Source organism: Lonchura striata, chromosome 13 (genome assembly GCF_050655825.1).
Source record: "Lonchura striata isolate lonStrDom1 chromosome 13, ASM5065582v1, whole genome shotgun sequence".
Taxonomy (NCBI): Eukaryota; Metazoa; Chordata; class Aves; order Passeriformes; family Estrildidae; genus Lonchura; species Lonchura striata.
This window is the reverse complement of record NC_140715.1, coordinates 14,534,787-14,552,341: the sequence shown is the minus strand read 5'-3', so window position 1 is coordinate 14,552,341 and position 17,555 is coordinate 14,534,787. Positions and strand designations below refer to the sequence as shown.

General features: G+C 46.6%; 1 protein-coding gene across 2 annotated transcripts in view; it reads left to right on the top strand.

The window, feature by feature from the left end:
- Positions 1-16,361, top strand: part of GLRA1 (glycine receptor alpha 1) — a 47,320-nt gene extending 30,959 nt beyond the window's left edge. The window contains exons 6-9 of one of the 2 annotated variants that reach the window (XM_021552111.4): positions 134-271; positions 1,013-1,227; positions 1,816-1,962; positions 5,111-16,361. In XM_021552111.4, the coding sequence (XP_021407786.1) occupies positions 134-271; positions 1,013-1,227; positions 1,816-1,962; positions 5,111-5,401 (791 nt within the window). In that variant the 3' untranslated portion in view covers positions 5,402-16,361. Of the gene's footprint in view, positions 1-133; positions 272-1,012; positions 1,228-1,815; positions 1,963-5,086 lie in introns of both variants that reach the window. The other variant, XM_021552110.4, reaches the window with a different exon arrangement.
- Positions 16,362-17,555: the final 1,194 nt, after the last annotated feature.

Genomic DNA, 17,555 nt, shown 5'->3' with positions numbered 1-17,555 from the left:
ATCCCATTCATGACAGCACTGTCAAGGAAGGCCAGGATGCTCCCCTGCCTCCAAGCTCTCTTCTGCTATACTGTCCCTTTCCAGATCAGTATTTATTGTGATTCACATGACATTTGTCCCTTCCTCTCAACAGTTGGCTACACAATGAATGATCTCATATTTGAGTGGCAAGAAAAAGGAGCAGTGCAAGTTGCTGACGGGCTGACATTGCCTCAGTTTATCCTCAAAGAAGAAAAAGACTTGAGATACTGCACGAAGCACTACAACACAGGTCAGTGCTGTTAACCCTTAACTGAGGGGTTCAGTAGAGAGGAATTCAGGACTGTGCATTTGCCAGAGTCTGTTGCTCTGTCTGATGTCACTCTGGCCTTGTCCTACTCTTCCAGAGATAACAGACATGTGGAAACATATAGCTAATTAGAAGCTAATGGGCATAAATGTGCAAAACCCTCTTGTCCCCAGTAACATCTGCATCAATTCAAGGGTGTTTGGTTGGGATCTTCTCTCCTAGAACCTTCTTTTGTCTTTGTAATTTAAGTGACAAAGGACATACTGCCAAAGAGCTTTCTTTGCTATGTTAATGTTCATAGAATCTTAGAATGGTTTGGGTTAGAAGGGACCTTAAAGACTATATTGCTCCAACCCCCTGCCGTGGGTAGGGACACTTTTCACTATCCCAGGTCACTCCAAGCCCTGTCCAACCTGGCCTTGGACACTTCTAGGGATCCAGGGGCAGGCACAGCTTTTCTGGGCAACCTGTGCCAGGGCTTCCCCACCCTCACAGGGAAGAATTTCTTCCTAATATCTAATCTAAACCTTCTCTCTTTTAATTTGAAGCCATTCCCTTTGTCCTATCACTGGGCATGCCCTGGGCAATAGCTGTTCATTTCCTCCCCTGACAAGACTCTGGTTTAGGCAACTCAAAGAAAAGGAAAATCTCCAGACACTGGCTGAAAACAGGAGGCTCACTGTGCCTTACCAAAACCTTCCATGTATCTCCCATCCTCCTCAGGCAAGTTCACCTGTATAGAAGCTCGTTTCCACCTGGAGAGGCAGATGGGCTATTACTTGATCCAGATGTATATCCCCAGCCTTCTCATTGTCATTCTGTCCTGGATCTCCTTCTGGATCAACATGGATGCTGCACCTGCTCGTGTGGGCCTGGGCATCACCACCGTGCTCACCATGACCACGCAGAGCTCTGGCTCCCGAGCATCACTGCCCAAGGTAGGGAACACCCTTGGAACACCAGGGAAATCGTGCCCCTTTTGGGGACAGCACCTAAGGAAAACCCTACACAGATCCTCCTGCTGCCTTTGCACAATTCCTGTGTAAGGACAAACAGAGCAAATTCCAGCCCCATCCTGAAAAATTTTTATATTCCCAATGACTAGCAGCAAAACTACCCCTAAGATTCAGCACTCACCACAACTCTAATTAGCCAGGAGCTCTGTACTTAATAAACCCCTGCAACAACCACACATGGATGTGCAGTCTACATTTTAGCTTTTTAGTCACTTGACCATCCTACTCTTATAATAGTACTGAATTTCCCCTTATGAAAGGCTTCTGGTATGGTGGATTACTGTTTTCTTTGCATATAGACAATCACAATCAAGGCCTGAATAAATTAAAAGCTGTGGAATTATTACTACTTAAGAGCCCATGAGGAGTTTCAGTGACCTGATAACACATTCACATTAAATGAATGTGATTCTGCTATCCAAGAACAGATGTCAGCCATGTAAAACACCAAGTAAAAATGCATGTGGGTAAGGAAGCCACCCCATTTCTGTCTCTTTCTCTGACTCCTAGGTGTCCTATGTGAAGGCCATAGACATCTGGATGGCTGTGTGCTTGCTGTTTGTGTTCTCTGCCCTTCTGGAATACGCCGCCGTCAACTTCGTGTCTCGGCAGCACAAAGAGCTGCTCAGGTTCAGAAGGAAGAGGAGACATCATAAGGTAATACATAAAGCCTGAAGGACACAGTGAAATCTGTCCCAGCAGAGCACCATGGTCAACTGAACCAAGCCACTAACCCCCAGGGAAGTGCCCAGATCTGGTCAGATGTCAGGAGGCTCACACACCAAAAAGCAGAGCTGCCCCAATGAATTGTGCCTGTTCTAACAGCCTGCTGACCCCAGGAGTCCAGCAAGCTGGGTATTGCTAGCTCAGCCAGAAGGGTTCTTCTCAACAGGACAATTGTCACACAGCAATGTCCTGGTGTGAGTTCTCACCCCAGAACTGCAGCCAGGGCTGGGGGAAGGCAGGCAGGGAGGTGTGAGGGGTGTCTGTCAGAGAGCAGCAACCCCAACACAACAGCCTGCAGCAGCCCAGAGGTAAGTGACACCTCTTTTGTCTCTGCCATCTCCATGTTCAAAAGCATCTGCTTCTCAGATGGACTGCAAATTCCTCCTGGAAGGAAAGAGCTTTATTCTGAGCCTTAGCCTGCTCCATGCTTACCTGCCGTGGCTGATCCCAATGCCAATCTGAGCATGCACGCAGCTCCGACAGCTCCCCAGCCTGGGCTCCAACAGCAAAGATTTCACCTCACAGATCACATTAGAAAGAAACATAAAGGTGGCTGTGATCATACAGCCAAAGGCTCTTAAGAATTGTCCCTATATAACTGGTAGAATCAGGAAAGGGGTTAGCAAAATTTCAGTAGCAGGCCTGAGAGGCTGCCCTTGGGAGAGCATTAAAAACCAGTACATTTTCTAGGAGAGAAAATCAAAGACAATTTTGCTGATGAAAATCTCAAGCAAACCTGTAGGTGACCGCCAAGGTCTGCCTTAAATATTCCTCATAGGTATTTGTCTACTTTCCATGATGCATCCCATCCAGAAACCTTCTCCCATTCCATTGTTTCACTGTCCCAGCCATTAAAAGTCTTTCCCAGGTCTAACCTGTCCTGCAGCAGATCAGTGTATGCTTGCGGAACTGCTACCATTCCCGGAGGAAGTGGGGCTGAGGAGAAGGAATTCCTGTATTTTTTCCAGATTTGTCTCTCTCTGCTTCAGTCGTCCTATCTGCAAAACAGGAGATAATTGTTCATTTGTGCTCAAGACAGTCAGGACCAGGGATGAAAATAGTTGGACAAAGGCAAGGGAAAAGAAGTAACAGATGAGACCCTCAGCACTCACTGAATTTGTTTGACCAGAATAGGGCTCTTCCATCCCAAAATCAACAAAGCTTTGATTGGGAAGATGCAGCTGAACAGAGGCAGAGCTAAACCCACCCACGTGCATGCCTCCATAGTGCATTTATCTCTTCATCTGGATTCAGGCATCTCTGGATCTGTGCTGTTGTATGCAGATCAGTCTGTTGATAAAACAGTAAGAAGGAAAAGAAAGCCACTAACACACAGACAAGTTTAAGAGATATTTGCCAGAGCTGCTCCACTGAATGCAAGGCTGTCAGCACAGTCCCTGCTCAATCTCACAGCTATTTAATTGGAGCAAAGCATAAACAAAAACACTTGTAAAAGCTAAATAAACAAGGTTTACAGGCTCATCAGAAAACTAAGCTGACTGCTAATATGTAAATGGACTAACGCAGCTGCCAAAGACACTAATTGCTCTGTCCTGACATCCTGACTTGTCTGGGTAGCTCTGACTAGTTTAGGCATGACACACCAGGCTAAAAAAAGGTGAGATGTTGCAGTGGTATGGACCAGTCTGGTTTACATGACACCATCATCAGACCCACATGGAGTGTATTTTGAAACACTTCCTGGTGTGGCTGGTTTCTTTGCCTTTCTCCTTTGACATGGCACCTTGAAAAAGGCAATATTGTCTTCTCTAACCCTGGTACACCACTCACCAAAACAAAGCCACAGTGGCCAAAACAAAGTCACAGATAAAAAAATTCAGTAGATTAGGGATCAAGTGGTTTAGGTTAAGCCAGACATGGGCTAGGGTTTGTTTGTGCAATGGAAAAAGAGCAGAGGCCCTAATTACAGACATGATGAGAAGATCCATAAGCTCTGAGTATCACAGAAAGCCACCAGATCTTGATTTTATCTGGGTAGTTTTGTTTTGCTCAGACATGGCAGTATCCTCTGTGTCCTGCTCCTCATCCCATGCAGCTGTCCATGGGATGCAGGGGCCATCCAGAACAGACACCCCTCAAAGGACAGGGGATGGGGCAGCAGGGCATAGTGGACAGGCAGCTACAAGGAAGGGGGCTGCTGGGTCAGTGTTGGGGGACATGGATCAGCCTATGTTAATGATTAATTAGTGCCACTGCTCTACAATTAGCCTTGGTGACCTGAAGTCAAGAGACTTTGGATTCTGACTCTGCCTCTGTAAATCACTGCTTGAATTACTCAGGCCAAACTTAGTTTTCCCTGTCATTACATCCCTGTGTTCAATAAAATAGGGCTAAATCATTCTGGGATTCCAGCAAAGCTTTCAACAAAAAAAAACAAACAGCAACACCATTAGGCTTTAGAACACAAATTATATTTTTTCTCAATAATTGGCATTACCACAAGCAGCCATGTCTTACCTTTGACCCACAGAAGGACACTTCAGTTCCTCACCCAAAAGTTGGCTCCTGGGGATGGCTGTGGGGTGCCGTGGCAGGCGAGTGAGGGCTGGTTGCACGCTGCCTGCAGAGCTCTTGTCCTGGACAGCTCCTGGCTCCTGCACATCCATGTAACTCTGTAGGAAGCAGCTGCAGCTCTGGCTACGTGAGTTACATGGAGCCCACTCCTTCTGGGCAAGCTGAAACTGCACAGGCAAAGCAAAGAAGGTGCTGTTAGGAGGTGGGGGGGCTAGGGAGAGGCAGAAGCAAAACAGGGGATGCAATTGGAAAAATGAAAGCAGTGCCACAAACCCTTCAATATATCAAAGACCTCAACGGGGTGGAAGTCAGTCCTGTTCTCCATGGGGTGCCTGGATCCCCTGATTTGCATCTGTGCATCACACAGCTGGCACCCCTCTATAAGGCTGGTCTCCCAAGAGCAGGGGGTTTGCCCAAGGGTGCCGGGGCATGGCGGGAGCATCTCTCCCGTGCAGAGCAGGACGCTGTCAGCGGAGAGCCTTATAGCGAGGGTGCACTGTCTATATCTCATTTTAAGTAGAGTCCCATGCTCAATCTGTTCCAGGAGGACGAAGCTGGTGAAGGCAGGTTCAACTTCACTGCCTACGGGATGGGGCCAGCGTGCCTACAAGCCAAGGATGGCATCTCTGTCAAGGGAGCCAACAACAACAACACGGCCAACCCGGTGCCGCCGCCGTCGCGCTCCCCCGAGGAGATGAGGAAGCTCTTCATCCAGAGAGCCAAGAAGATCGACAAGATCTCCCGCATCGGCTTCCCCATGGCCTTCCTCATCTTCAACATTTTCTACTGGATCATCTACAAGATAGTCCGCAGAGAGGATGTGCACAACCAGTGAGGGGACGGGAGCAGCCGGGAGGGAGCGAGCAATCCTTTATATATGTGCAATAGCAATGCAGCAATGCATGAATTTAAGAATGCGGCAATATCTACTAAAAAAAAAAAAAAATGGGGAAGGGGATGGGAGGGACTTTTAATCATGTGGACTGAGGGTGTCTGGCACAGGGAGGAGAAAAGAAGCTCTTGATCTGGGGAGCACAGGGTGGGAGTTAGTTTTACAGCATAAGAAGATGTGGATTGCTCCAGCAATCCCAGCAGTGTAATATAGTAATATATATTCATGCTTAATTATAATGCAAAAAGAAAACAAAAGAAAAAAAAAGACCAACAAAAAAAAAAAAACACACCTTTTTTTAGCCTATTAACAGCTTAGATTCTCGAGTCACTGGAATGATTCATAATTCCATGTGCAGAAACTACTGCAATTACGCTTTATCTGACTTTTGCTATAGAAAGGCCATTCCAGTCAAGCACGTGCGGGGAAAAAGCCCTAACAAAAGGGGAAAAACACCTCAAGAAAATTATTCTGTGCTTCTATAGGTTTTGCACTTTGAAAACAGGATAGATGGGGAAACTTAAGAAAGAGACTGTGGATTGCTGTTTATTTTATATATTTACTTTTTTTAGTCACAGGTTTGCCGATCAAACACTTTGTGACTTTTGCATAAGGAAAGCAAATACATTATCTCTCTCATCCCCACCAGAGAGCATCCAAAGGAAACCCAAGAAGGACATCAGGGCCTTCATCAGAAATCACAGGTACCTTCTGTCCTTTTAAATAACCTGGCAGACTCAAGTCCCAGGAGGCAGAAATATTATTCAGAACATAGAAATTATGAAGAATTTTTAAAATAGCTTTTTTTTTGTTTATTTGGGTTTTTTTCCAAACCCCTTTCTGCCATGTTTGTTTACAATGGGGGGATGGAAGCAATTGTATTTAAAATATAGAGAAAACAGGCATCTTGATGCCTTGTTTTGACAGGACCGGGCGTGTGGCAATACTGTCAGTGAGGGGGGTGGGGGGCAGGTGTGTATAGAGAGAGCAGCTTTTATTTTCTGACATTTCATAGCACTTATATTAATAGTGAAGCTGGGTCAATGGACCCAAAATTATATTTTTGTATCTATTTTGGTGCTGCATTTACCTTGAACACGGATGGGAAGATGGAGCAGGCTGCTTTACCCCTCCCTGCTGCCCAGCAGAGAGATGGGAGAGGCTGGCACAGCTTGGTGGGGATGGGGACAGGGGGAGGGAGGTGGGCAGGGGTGAGCAAAGGGGTTTCTCTTTGCCCAAGAGGTAGCACAGGTTGGCATCGGTGTTTGGGGTGGGGAGAAATGTGCCAAGCACCTCTAGGGTGTTACTTGAAAGCCTGGCTTGGGGCATGTGGGCAAGCCAAGGGCTTGGTATCCCACTTGTCCCTCTGGGCCCCTGGGTGTGAGCTGGCTGCAGCACCCAGGGTGACTCGTTGTGTTCGTTTGCACTTTAGGGAGAGAGGTGAAAGAGAGCACCAAGGAAGAGACAATCAGTCTGCACTGAAGCACTTGGGGTCAGGTCTGGGTCAGGCACCGAAAGAAGGCAGAGAGAAAAGTGGCACCCACGGGGTGCATCCACTCTCCTCCCTCTCCTGCTCAGGATGGGAGCAGAGCTGGGCTGGGCTGTGGGGCAGACAGCTCCCTCCTGCAGTGCTCCCTCCCTGGGGCACTGCCAGCTCCAGCCTGGCCCAGGCCAGCAGCACCCAAGCCTGGGATGGGAGGTTGAAGTCATGCTTAGCCATGGGTGTCCCAACCAGCACAGAAAGAAGCAGGTGAGAGGACAAAGGAGCCTGGGACCTGCACAGGGATGATGCCAGGAGGAGAAACACCAGAGAAAACACCAGGGCTTGCTGGGGCTGGGTAGAGGGACATCCATCTCCAAGGCTGCCATCCAGTACCTTTCACCAGCACTAAAAACACTTTAGTTTAAGAGGGAAAAAAAAGGAAAAATAAAAAAAAAAAATAAAAAAAAAAAAGGAAAGAAATAAACAAAGGACAAAGAGGAAAAAAGGGAGAAAAAAATATTAAAACCACAGTGGTCTAGGGCAAACGTTTTGGCAAAGGCCACCCAGTTTTCTGAGTCCCTTAGTACTGCTGAGACAGGGACAGGTCACAAGGTCACGCAGTGGGAGCATGAACCAGCACATCAGCCCTTCCCTCCACTGGAGCAGCAGAAAACCTGTGGGCTGAGGGTTTCTCCTTCCCCTGGCAGACGGTGCTTTCCCAGGCAGGGAGATCTCAAGCAGAGGTGTTATTTGATGCTGGGGCAACATCCCGAGCCTTGGCTGGAGCCCAAGCCTGCTGCTGGCTCTGGGCTTTTTTGCTGAATTATTGAACTCTCCCTGCGTGTGCCAGGGCCGGCTGTGCCAGCTGCGGTTTGCGATTGCTTCAAACGGTGTGTCCTTGTCTGAGATGAAAGGCAAATCCAGGGAATTTCCTTCCCTGCCTGGCAGCACAGCAGAGACTTGGCAACCCACACACCCCAGCTCCTTCCTCATGCAGGTGAACGACCTCAGATTGCTGTCATTTGGGTAAAAATGTCCTGTCTGGCTGCCTGGACCTTGCACTTTGGAGTGGGGCGATCTGGCCGTGGCTCACACCCCTTCTACCTGGGCTGGCTCTCCAGGCCACAGCAGGGCTGCAGGGCTCCTTCCTAAAGGAGCTGCCTCTAGGTCAACAAATCCCATGCCCCATCTTCCCACCTAGCTGAGGTTTGGTCCTACATGAAACCCAAACCCTGAGGGCAGGAGCAGAGCGAGGAGGAGGAAGACATTTCCACCTCACTTCATTCTGCTCCAGCTGAACATCAAAGAATCCCATGCTCATCCTGGACCTCCTGGGTGCAGATGCAGTTATGTCACAGCTGCTGCTTCACCACAGCTCCAGTGCCACTTCTTGGCACAGAATAAGGCTGGAGGAAGGCATGTAGGGAATAAAAATCATCAGAAATATGCTGTTTCTTGCCATACAGAAGCACTTCAGCTGCCAGTGGAGCCCATGGAAGTTCAGGGACTGAAATAAGAATCACACTCTTACCAGCCTGTCTTGGCTTCCAGTTCAGCTTTGCCAAGCTCTGGGCACATCTGGTGCTCACCATAAGCAGTGTTATTTTCTCTTCCTTAAGCTGCCAGTTTCCATTTGGGCCATTTTGCAGCCCCAGGGCTGCCTGCAGGGTGACGGTGAGCAGCACTCACATCCCAACAGGAAACACAGGAATCTTGGTGAAGGTGTGACAGGGCTGAGATAACCGTCCCAGGGATGTCCTGCCAGAGACTTTCACCACCTAGACAAGACTTCAGACTGTCCTATGATCCCCTGGCAGGTCTGGGTAGTTTTCAAAATGAAAGATTTCCCTCCATCTGTACCAGGCTGTGTTTAGTCTCTCTATTGCAAAAGAACTCGTTTTGATAACTTATCTCATCCTTAATGTAGGCTGCTTTAATGGGGCCAGCAATTATGTTCATTAGTAAGAATGCACAGGGTTTGATATTGCAGGGTAACTTCCAGGCATATTGATGGAATTTAACTCCATAATTGTTGTCTTTCCTTAAGAATGAGGCTCAGAAGCAAAATCTCTGGATAAAAACAGCTGTTGTCTGGCAGTAAAGACAGAAAATTGGGTCATAATTCACTTGGCTTCTTTGGAAAAAGAGAGCTTTATCCCAAATATTATTTCCAGATGTGGCTGGAGATGTAATGCTTTATGAGCAGGAATTCTTTTTCCTTGCACATAAATAGAATTGTCCACAGTAAAAAACCACCAGCTTATTCTGTTTTGATCAAGTAGAAGAGTTTCTCCCACTTTAATACTTGATCCATCTGGGATCCCAGTGCCATGGAAGTCAGAGAGGTGCTGAAGAGGGTCCAGGACAGAGCAGTGAGCACGTGGGCTGCTGCAAACTGCAGAGCTCAGCCTTGGCCTTGGCCAAGCACCAGCTGCCTGGGAACACTCAGGTCGTTCCCTCCATGGCTCTGGTGGTGCCCTAATTCTCCTGTCCTAGAAGCCTTTGCTTGTCAGGCCTGGGAGACTTTGCCTCTAAAACCATCAAACTATTTCAAAGGCTGAATAACCTCATATCCTCCAAACAGGAACTTTTTTTTGCTTTGTTTTTCTCAGACTTTTCTGGAAGATTTTCTTATTCTTCTGAAGATCTTTCATTTTGCAAAGAAAAGATAATTCAAATTACACTGTTGGCTGCCCTTTATCTTGACTGTGATTTGAAGACTTCATTTCCCAGTGCTGGTAGAAAAAAAGGTTAGAAGCATTTACAATGTATATTTATGAAAAGTAAGGAACATATGAAAGGAGAAAAGGCTGTTTTTAGTGGCGCCATATTTTTCAAAAGTTGTATACAATCATATTTTTGTACTGTACTACCATTACTTAATAAAACATAGTTCATATCCCTCTGCCAAAGACAGACAATCTCTTTCAACATCCTATTCCTTACTCCAAAACCTTGATACTGGCAGCAGTGGACAGCACAATGTGGACCCCAGTACCTCAAACCCCAACCCTGCTGCAGCATGCCACAGAGTTCAGTTCAGCAAAGGAATTATGTGGTCCATCCCCAGCTTGGAAACACCCACACATTCCTGTCTTCTTCTCAAAAGGAGGTGCATGGAAGGGGCATCCTGTTGCTCCTGCATCAACAGTTTTCTGTTATTTGCATAGAGAGAGTGTACTAGTAGTTAAGTAGAAAATTGAGATACTTGATTGTTCTTCAGGGTGCTACGATGAGCACCAAAGCAGAAGCTAGTAGTTATTAATTTTAGCATCTTAAATTACTTCAGGTTCTTTAAGCCTTGCCATTCCTTTCTCTCTTCCTCCTTAACAATTATTTCTTAAGGGCAGTTCCACGTCTCTTGCTCAAATGAAGCTGCACGAGTCTCTCATTTCATTTGAGTCTAATTCACTTCTCTGTGTTTATCTCCTTTTTTTTTCATTCCCGTGGGGCTCAGTTCCTCAGCACTGCAAACTTTGAAGGGTCTGGGGTCAGTGTCTTGGCAAAATATGGCACTAAAACCATTCCCTGAGGCAGGCAGGGACAGCTCCCAGGGAAGTGCTGGAGAAGACTCCTGAGGAATGCCAAGGTGGCCATAAGAGCTTTCTTGACTGTGTTCTGTGAAAGAAAGCAGGGTCAGTGAGAGGGAACTCAGTCTGTGGCTGTTATTCCTGTAGGGCTCCCTGTTTTCCATGGATCCAGCTGTAGAGCAGCTGTTTACAGGAAATCAGACCCTTGCACTCTCAGTCTCCTGCAGTGGTGTGGAGCAGCAGGCCCCACAAGAAACCAGCTGCTGGAACCAGGCAGGGTGGAAGGAGTTGTTGCACTTTGAGCAGAGCATCCACTCTGTCTGCAGGTGTTTGCAGGGGCTGAGACCTTCTCTGAGAGCTGCTGGCATGAGCAGCCCAGGGGTGATGCCCTCAGGTGATGCCAGGCTGCAGGAGCACTGAAGGGCACAGCCCAGGGTAGAGGCACCAGAGCCTGGCAGTGGAAGCAGAGCCTGTGCCAGGTGAGGAATCCTGGCCTGAGAGCCCCCAAGGCCAGGAACAATGACCTCTCTCTTTGCAGCTTTCCTGGTTCAGCTCCTCCCTCACCTGATCATCTTGTCCAAGCATCACGTGCCTGCTGCTGTAACATTGGAAAGGACACAAACCACGGGGCAGGAAACAAGAAGAGGGATGATTTCAGCCCCCAGCAGAGGAAATTACTGGCTAAATAGTCAAATGAGGATTCTGGGAAGGAGAAGGGGAAGGAAAAGCATCAGGAGAGGTTTAGTTTGCAAGCCACATCACACTCCTGCCATCCAAGGCCAACAGTGCCAACAAGGATGGTGCAAGGCAGCAGGAATTACATGATGTACTGAAATAAGACCATCAGGTCTGGCAAACCTAAGCTGCAGTCCTTGTGCACTTCACTGCCAGGTTTCTGAGCAGGAATGATAAGGGAGTCTTATGTTTGTGATATTCCTGCTCCTGGGTTTGTTACAGACAGTGCTGAAGCCCATCCTGGGATAGGACTGGGTCCCAGCAGTGCTGGAGCTGGGTCAGCCATGGTTTGACCCAGACCATGCACACAGAGAGGGAACAGATGGAACAGATTCAGCACAAGCTGATGTTGCTGCTCTGGGAAAAGGCAGGGGGATTGCTGTGTTGGCTTAACAATCTTACAGCACTCAGAGCCTCAAAAAGCACAAGGCAGAGGGAGCAGCAGCTCCCAGCCAGGAGAGGGGACACAAATCCTGTCCCCAGACTGAGGGTCAAGTATGTCAGCACTTCCAGTATAAAATCATCCATGTTTTCCTGGGCAGAGGATGATAGCAGCATAAATAAGCCATCAGCACAGCTTGAATTTAGCTTTTATTTACAGATTTTACACTTGAATTGCATAAATAGCTTAAGTCATACAAGGACATCCTCCTCACCTATCCAGAAAACTGGAGCATGAGGTATCATCAGTAACCACGTGGCCAGGCTGTGATCATGCCACTGCTGTGGCACATGAGTCAAGTTGGCACAGGCAGGGGCAGGTAGAGCTGCCTGGAGCTGCCAGGTCTGAGGGACACAGAGTTCACAGGTAGTTTTTGCTGCTAAGGCTTTTGAGAAGCTGGATCCAGGACTGTTAACAAGCCAAAATCCCCTTCCCCAGAGGGTCTGTGGGAGAACATGTTCCTTATCCAGGCACTTGGTGACACTGCAGCACTGCTGGGTTACCTGTCTAACAAAAACATGGATCAGGCTTTAGGCTGCAGCCAGCTGAACCAGATGGCCCAGGTGAAACACACCACAGCATTTGGGCACTAAATTACTGCTCCAGGTTCAAGCCTGAACCTTTGCAGTGGTGACACCATTGCAGCCACAATTACAGTGGAGGCCTGGTAACTGCTTAAAGCAGCATGGCCCTGTCAGAGCCCTGCACACAGCAGCAGGGCATGACCTGCAGTGGAAACAGAACTGGGCCTGGGCTGCAGTGGTTTTGCCTGGCACCTAATCCCAAAACACTGACCTTTACTGAACAAAGACTGTGCAATATGGAAGGTTGTGCCATGGGTGGTGCCTTGGCCACCTCTCCTGGGTGTGCGCTCACACATTCCCAGAGGTATCCTCAGCACTTACTTGGGCTGGGGTGAAGAACCAAGGAGTTCCTGAGGAGCAGGGCCAGCTCTGGAGCTTGTGATGTGCCACAACCATGCTGTGACCACAGCCAGGTCTGCTCTGCTGACACTGCACTGTTAGAAAGTAGAAGAGTCCTAAGAGTTCAGCTCCCCAGCCAAGAGTAGAGTGAAGGGATCCAAAAAGACAAAGGAAGAGCAGGTCAAGGATCATGCAAGGCAGGGGAACCTGTAGTACTCACTCCTAGCTGAAGTGCAGTCACTGCAACCAGTGTGGTCTTCCTGGAAGTCAAGGCTTTAAATACTGCTGCTTACTCCTTGAGGGGCTGGAAAGAGAATTCAGGAGGCTGGACTTGTCCCTGGAGGAAGAAACATTGGGCAGCATGGGCAGTATCACCTCTAAAAGCAGGGCTCAAGAAACCAGCAAGAAAAGGAAGTGGAGGGGGGTAGCCCCTGTTAGATAAGAATGGTGCTGGGAACACACCTTGCTGCATGCCAAGGTGTGGGACACAGGTACATCCTTCACAGGCAGGAGTGTAACTATCCTGGCAAGTCCTTGGGCAGATGCCTGCCTCCATTTGCCATCAATCCCACTTTTGATCAGGATAACTAGAATAATTAAAGAAAAAAATAAATCCCTAATGACTTAGCCTATTGTTACATCCTGTCCTTACCATTTTACATGGCTATGGCCAGTCCCTTGGTCACAGCAGTAGAGCTTAGCTGTACAAGAAATGCTCAGCTAGAGGCTGACCCAACAAAATCTTAGCACAAGGGAGCAGAAGTTCCTTTGCTTTGTGCATATCTAGGCCAAGGAAACAACTGAACCAGGGCTTGGAAACACTCTGCTCTGCCTACACTGAATCTGTCCTTTCCTTTCTCTTCTAATCTTCCCACATTTGCTATGCTTTTGTCCAAAACATTGTCATTCTTCCAATTCCAGGGTTAGATCAGAAGAGAAAATAAGCTCAGAAACTGCATGGGCCAAGCTGACAAATCCCCAAGTTAACCTACTCAGAGTGGAGAACTGTAAAAACAGCAGCTCCACATCCAGAGTGATGTCCCACCACACCCCATTCACAGCCCTCCAGCCCTGACCAGTGCCACTTGACAGGGCATTTAAAAGACACACATCTTTCAGAACCATAATTGATCCATCCATCCTTAAATCAGGCCACAACAGCAGGTTAATCTGGGGATCTGTCAGCTTTGGGAGCGTTCAAATTGTAACTTTTGGGAAACCAACGTTATGATCCAAACAGTGATGTTCTGTGAGAATTTGAGAGGCAGGTAAGCAGTTAACCTTCTCCTCGCTGGGAAGAGTGACCTGCTGTGCTTGAGCTCTGCCTCTGAGCTCCTTCTCACTCTACAACCAGCCTGGTGCTCCCTGTGACTGGGGCAGGGGCTCAGGGGACACTGGCAGCTCCAGAGGTACCTGAGGCACAAAGGCCAAGGGACTTACCTCACCACATGCATGTGGAATGAATGATCCTGAAAAATGCACCGCCTGGAGCATCTCAAGCCCACTGTGAAATGGAATTCCTACACAAAAAGAGAAGTTTGTGTAGTTCCCAAGCCTGGTCCTGACATACTGACAGCACTAATCATGGCCAGAGCTCACCTCTTCTTTCATGGACTTACCAAGCTGCAGCAAAGGTTTGTTTCAGAAGAACTGAAATAGGAGGTAACTGTGCTAAAAGCCATGCATGCTTGTGTGTGAGAGATACAGCAAAACTTCAGTGGATTAAGAGACAGAGATGTAAAGACAAAGCAACACACAGAGGACTTCACCCAGAAATGGCCTGACACGCAAAGCTCACTGCGTTCCATCGCAGTCTGCCATCCTGCAGCATTGGTGACACCACGCTGGAAGCAGCCTTGGAGCCCTGAAGATGCACAAGCCTGTCCCAAACAGTTCGTCACCATCCACCTGAGATCAAACCGCAGCCATGAGCAGGCTGAACATCGTGGACAGTGACATTTTATGGACTGTGTTGCCTCTCACCTTCTACCACAGTGTACAGCATATCATGCTTGTTAAATTACAACTAAGGAGTAATGAAAAACCTACACCTAAGTGACATGAAAAAAAGTGGGGAGGACCCAAGAATTTCTCCCATCCAACTATAAACGCACACCCATTTACATGGTTTTGTAAATAAATTTAGAAGAAAAATAAATATATTAAGATATTTCTCTTCAGGACAACCATTGCACATTTGGTTTTGCTTTGGAGGGGAGATACAAACACACACGGCAGGAATCTTTTCCAATTAATAATATGCAAAATAAATAGAGGTGGGAACAGTTCAGCACCTAGACAGCATTTTCCTTCTGTCTTTGAGAAATATTATCTCAGTTTCCCACAGCATTTACTTCTCTAGTCAAACCTTCAACATCTGGTATGTAGGAATACCTCACACCACCTTCTGAAAAAAGCCTATTAAACAGTGGCATTGTACTGCCCCATTTTCTGTATCTCTCCCATCTGCAAGCCATTGGTATGAAGAAAATCTTTGTTTCCAAAACTTGGCTAACTAAAGCTCGTTTGTTCCCAAACACAACAGCGCCTTGATGCTGTTTACAGCAGGGGCAGCCCAAGGCTGGGCTGCTTCAGCAGCAGCAGTGGGAGATGTTACAGGGTGCCCCATCCCTCTGGCCCCGGGAGAGCAATGCCAGCCACCCTGCCCTCAGGGTCAGAATGTGGGGTTTAACACAGAAACAAACCTTGGACACACACAGCCCCCCTATCAGCGTTCTTTTGAAAGTACTAAATCCAGATTAGAGCTATTGATGTGGGGTTTCATGTGCTTGCTTTAAAAAAAAAAAAAAATGAAACAAAAAAGACGTTTTCCCAAGGTTGTTCATCAACAGGAAAGGATGGCAACAAGGTCAGAGTGTTTTCCTTCTTCAATCTTACCAAGATCTCAGAAGAAGTGACATTAAACTGGCCCAATCTGATCAACTTTTCAGCACGGGGGAAAAAGGAGTAGCTGCTCTTAACAGGACAAAACTCATCTCCCTTTAAATTCACGAGCCTCTTTAAAACAGTGAAAGAGCTGCATATGCAGCTGTTTGTGTATTCTTTTTTGCAAGGTGGGTGCTGAAATATCCACATCTTACAGGAGATAATCAGAAAAATATGCGGCGTAAGAATCCCTGGAGTTAATGCAAGAAGGAGAAAAGAAGTGGGGAATGCAAGTGCTCTCTGAGTACCTCTACTGGTTCATTTACACAATTTGAAAAAAGAACGGAGAAGTCGGTGCTTTTTAATTTTCATGCTACTCTGCATTCAAGAACAAAGGAGGCAGGTGAGAAATACAAAATATAAAGTGCAGTTGTGTTTAAAACATAAGATGTAAAATTTCTGAAAATGAATAAACCAGCTTAGTCATCAAATACTTACATATCTTCTCCCCACCCAGCTTAAAAAGGGATGTCCCTGTATTTTCTGTATTAATTTATTATATATACATATGTATAAATATATACATACACAAAATTGGTATGGCCTTACACTCCATTCAAGGATATTTTGCTACATTGGTCAGAGTGCAAAGCAATTGCTTCCTTCAAATCAGTATTTTTACATCATGAAGACATAAACCTGTAACTTAACAATTTGCATGACCACACAGCCACAGTGGCAAATTATTTTTCTGGCTTGTAAAAAAAATTTTAAAACAGAAGTTCTATTTCAGCAGTTTGAAGATGGAATGTAAAGTTTCTGCTGTTAAATGTATATAAAATATATTTATTGAATCATACATTCATGCTGATTCCAATAAAAAAAATAAAAGATTTTTCTGAAATTTCTCTCCATGGATTTTTACTGCTGGTTGTTCCACGCAGCAGCTAGAAACACCAAGAAAAAAACCTGTATTTATTGTACTATTTTGCAAGCTAGGACATTATTCATACATAGCTTTAAAATTCTTTGGTAGATGGAGAGACCTTGGTGCAAACACCCAAAACAACATTTCAGAATGCAGGACTCACACTGAATCACAAAGACAGTCACAATAAAGTGATTTTCCCTCCACTGTCAGGTGCTTTGTCAAGTTTGAAATATCACCAGTGGAACAGCAGGTCCCTCTCTTGGCTTGGCAAATGGCATTTTGTGACAGAAAATACAAGGGCAGCATCCTGCCCTTCAAATTTATTCTGAGAACATGCCATTACTCTAAAACCTGTATTTAAGTGACGATGGATTTTGAAAGAATTTTACCCAGTTTCATGTCATAACCAACAAAATTATTAATGGACTGCCTTTCTCCATTCTTCCATACAACATGCAAATAACTTTCCCAACTTACTGCTGGGAACTTAAATCAATGAGGCAATTCCTTCTTCCCACAGCACACACAGCTTAAAACTTCACATAGTGTGTGCTCCTATCCCCAAGAAAAACCTTTTAATGGAGCAAAAACAGGTAAGAAACAAGAGTTTGTTAAAAAATATGCCCTTCCATGATGTACAGAATAAGCAGCTGCAGAGATCAGCTCCAGATCTTCCTACCTGGCCCCAAAACCATATTTTTCACTCTGGACAGTGAACTTCCCAGTCTCAAGGACATCCCTGCCACGGGGCACCAGAGGGAAGCTTCTCAGATGGAGGTCAGAGCTCAGTTACCACACAGGCTGTTTTCTACCTCGGGAGTAAATCCTCTCTGGCAAGCTCTCAGCAAGCTCACCACTTCCACACTCACCTGTATGTGGATAGTGGATACCCAGCAACACCAAACCTTCAGTATGAGTACATATAAAGAAAAAAGGGCCCTGCAGAACAAGGAAGCAATCCCAGTCTGAATCCTTGAATGCAGAACCAACATCTGCATTCCCACACAAAGATTTCAGTTCAGCTTTACAAAACAGCCCAATTCAAGTACTGCAGATGTTTCTCTGTGCTCAAGGGGTAACTTAAACCTTTAATTGTGCAATGCTCTTGAAGGAAGAAAAGGCAGCAGAGGCAGATTATGGCTTCCAGTCCTGGTTTGGGTGCCACAA